The sequence below is a fragment of the Notamacropus eugenii genome, chromosome Y (assembly GCF_028372415.1).
Source record: "Notamacropus eugenii isolate mMacEug1 chromosome Y, mMacEug1.pri_v2, whole genome shotgun sequence".
NCBI classification, from domain to species: domain Eukaryota; kingdom Metazoa; phylum Chordata; class Mammalia; order Diprotodontia; family Macropodidae; genus Notamacropus; species Notamacropus eugenii.
In genome coordinates, this window is record NC_092880.1 from 8,994,128 (window position 1) to 8,996,472 (window position 2,345).

General features: G+C 36.1%; 1 protein-coding gene across 1 annotated transcript; it reads right to left on the minus strand.

The window, feature by feature from the left end:
- Positions 1-326: 326 nt before the first annotated feature.
- On the minus strand, positions 327-1,253 carry LOC140516554 (olfactory receptor 10AG1-like). Its single transcript, XM_072627498.1, has one exon. It carries the CDS (start codon positions 1,248-1,250, stop codon positions 327-329), a length of 924 nt encoding a protein of 307 aa, XP_072483599.1. The 5' UTR covers positions 1,251-1,253.
- Between the last annotated feature and the right edge of the window lie 1,092 nt (positions 1,254-2,345).

Consider the following 2,345-nt stretch of genomic DNA (forward strand, 5'->3'; position numbering starts at 1 on the left):
CCATTTTCCAGCACAAAAATAATAATTTTTTAAAGAGATAAATTGCTGTGCTGCTAAGAAATTTGTATAAAGCATATTATGATTAAAGTAAAATTATTTGTTGATTTTCTCATTATTTAAGTAACCACGAATTGTTCAACATCGGTCTAGCCAAAGAAAGAGGAAATTTTTCTAGGTGTTCCAATAGAATCTCTTGAGGGGCTCTCATTTCAGTTCACTTTCAGTGCAATGGAAAAATAAGGAAATGTGCATTTTTGTCCCAACTGTGAAATGAAAGAAGAGGAAAGCATTGTTTACTTACTTAACTAATTACTTCATGACTTTATTCATTTAGGAAGTAGTTTACTCAGTGCAGTAACGACATCTTTATTTCTCAAACTGTATATAAGAGGGTTAAACATTGGAGTTACAGTGGTGTAGAAAAGAGCAAACACTTTGACTGATCCTGCTGAATGACCAGATTTGGGTTGGAAATACACAGTACTTCCAGAGCCATAGAATAAACACACAACCATGAGGTGGGAGAAACAGGTGGAGTAGGCTTTAGATCTCCCTGAGGTCGAAGGCAATTTTAGAATGGTGGTTATGATTTTGACATACGATGCAAGTATCAACAGAAAGGGGGTTAGGATGAAGAGCTGAGCAACAACATGGACAGAGACTTCTATCTTATACGTATCCCCACACGCCAATTTGAATAAAGGTGGGGCATCGCAGAAGATGTGATTGATTTTGTTAGGACCACAAAAGTTCAGAGAGAAAATCTGGTATGTCTGCTCTATCAATACTGGGACGCCAATCATCCAGGAAGCTATAACCAGTTGGACACATACGTTGTGATTCATGATGAGAGGATAATAAAGAGGTTTGCATATGGCCACGTAACGATCATAAGCCATTACAGCCAAGAGCAAGCACTCTGCAACTCCCAGAATAAAAAAGAAGCAAGTTTGTACAGCACAGGCTAGGAATGAAATAGTTCTCTTCTGGGTCCAGAGATCTGCCAGCATTCTGGGGAGAGTGACCGATGTGTAACAGATTTCCAAAAAGGAAAAATTCCCAAGGAAAAAATACATGGGAGTTTGGAGACCTGAGTCTGTCTTGATTAAAAAAATGAGGAGACTATTTCCTATCAGTATACTTAGATAGATGACTAAGAAAATTGCAAAGAGAATCCCTTGGAGATTGGGAAGATCAGAAAATCCCAGGAGAATGAATTCCATCACAACTGTGAGGTTGCCCCCTGCCATTGTGTCCTCCTTTGGCCTGTGAAAATAATAAATTTAAAACCAGCTAATCACTGTTTTTCTCTGGTCCTCAGTTTCTCTCTCATCAAAGAGGGGAAGTTTGAAATATATGATCTGACAACTTCCTTCCTGGATTTCATATAATATGTTTTAATGACCCTGCCCAACATTCTCTGTCATATCCTTTAAGACCTTATCTGTTCTTTAGGGAAAGAGTCAAAATTATTCAATAAGTGATTACAACGTGATTCCTATCTACCAAGTACCATGGATATTTGAGTGGAAATATGAAACTAGAGAAAAATAACTAATAAAATCTGTAAAATTTTAATTTCATCAATGCCAGCAGGAATACCATCCTACCACATACTTAATTTGTTTTTAATAGCAATATCGAGACAGCAAGAAATATGACATTCATGTAAGATATGGCATACAACATGAAAGGACATACTGTGAATTATCCCAACTATTATATTCCTTTTTCCTTTGCACTTCTCAGCCTATTTACTTTTGTCTTTATTTTCTCTTCCTCCCTTCCTCCCTCCTCACATTATCAGAATCCTATCATATTTTTTCTAAGTCTACCTTACTTTCTCCCATTCTTTTTAGTAAATTTGTCTTGTCATATCCAGCTGTACATATTTCTTCCCTTTCTTAGATTACTTTATTACAGAATCCACACCAGTTATTTGCTACTTAGTAAATGTCATCTCCTTAACCTGTGTTCCTTTTCACATATATATCCTGTGCCTCCTGCTGTGTTCTAAGCTTTTTAAAGGCGGACATCGTACCTCATCCACTTTTGTCTCTCTTGAACTCTGTCTTACTCATAGCAGCTTCTCATTAAAAGTTTATTAGGTGGAACAAATATCCTCTATGTTATGATTTCAGGAATATGTTCTCATCTAAAATATTTCCCTTACTGAGAGATGATTAAAATTTAAGATGTAGAGATTTATTCATTAGTGGTAACAATTATCCTATTTTAAAATATTTTCACTCATCAGGCTATAATCTCCTTTTACACTTTTATATGGAATCTTGCTCAGCTCATTCTCAGTGCAATATGCACGTGATATCTCTTTGTTGGAAGAA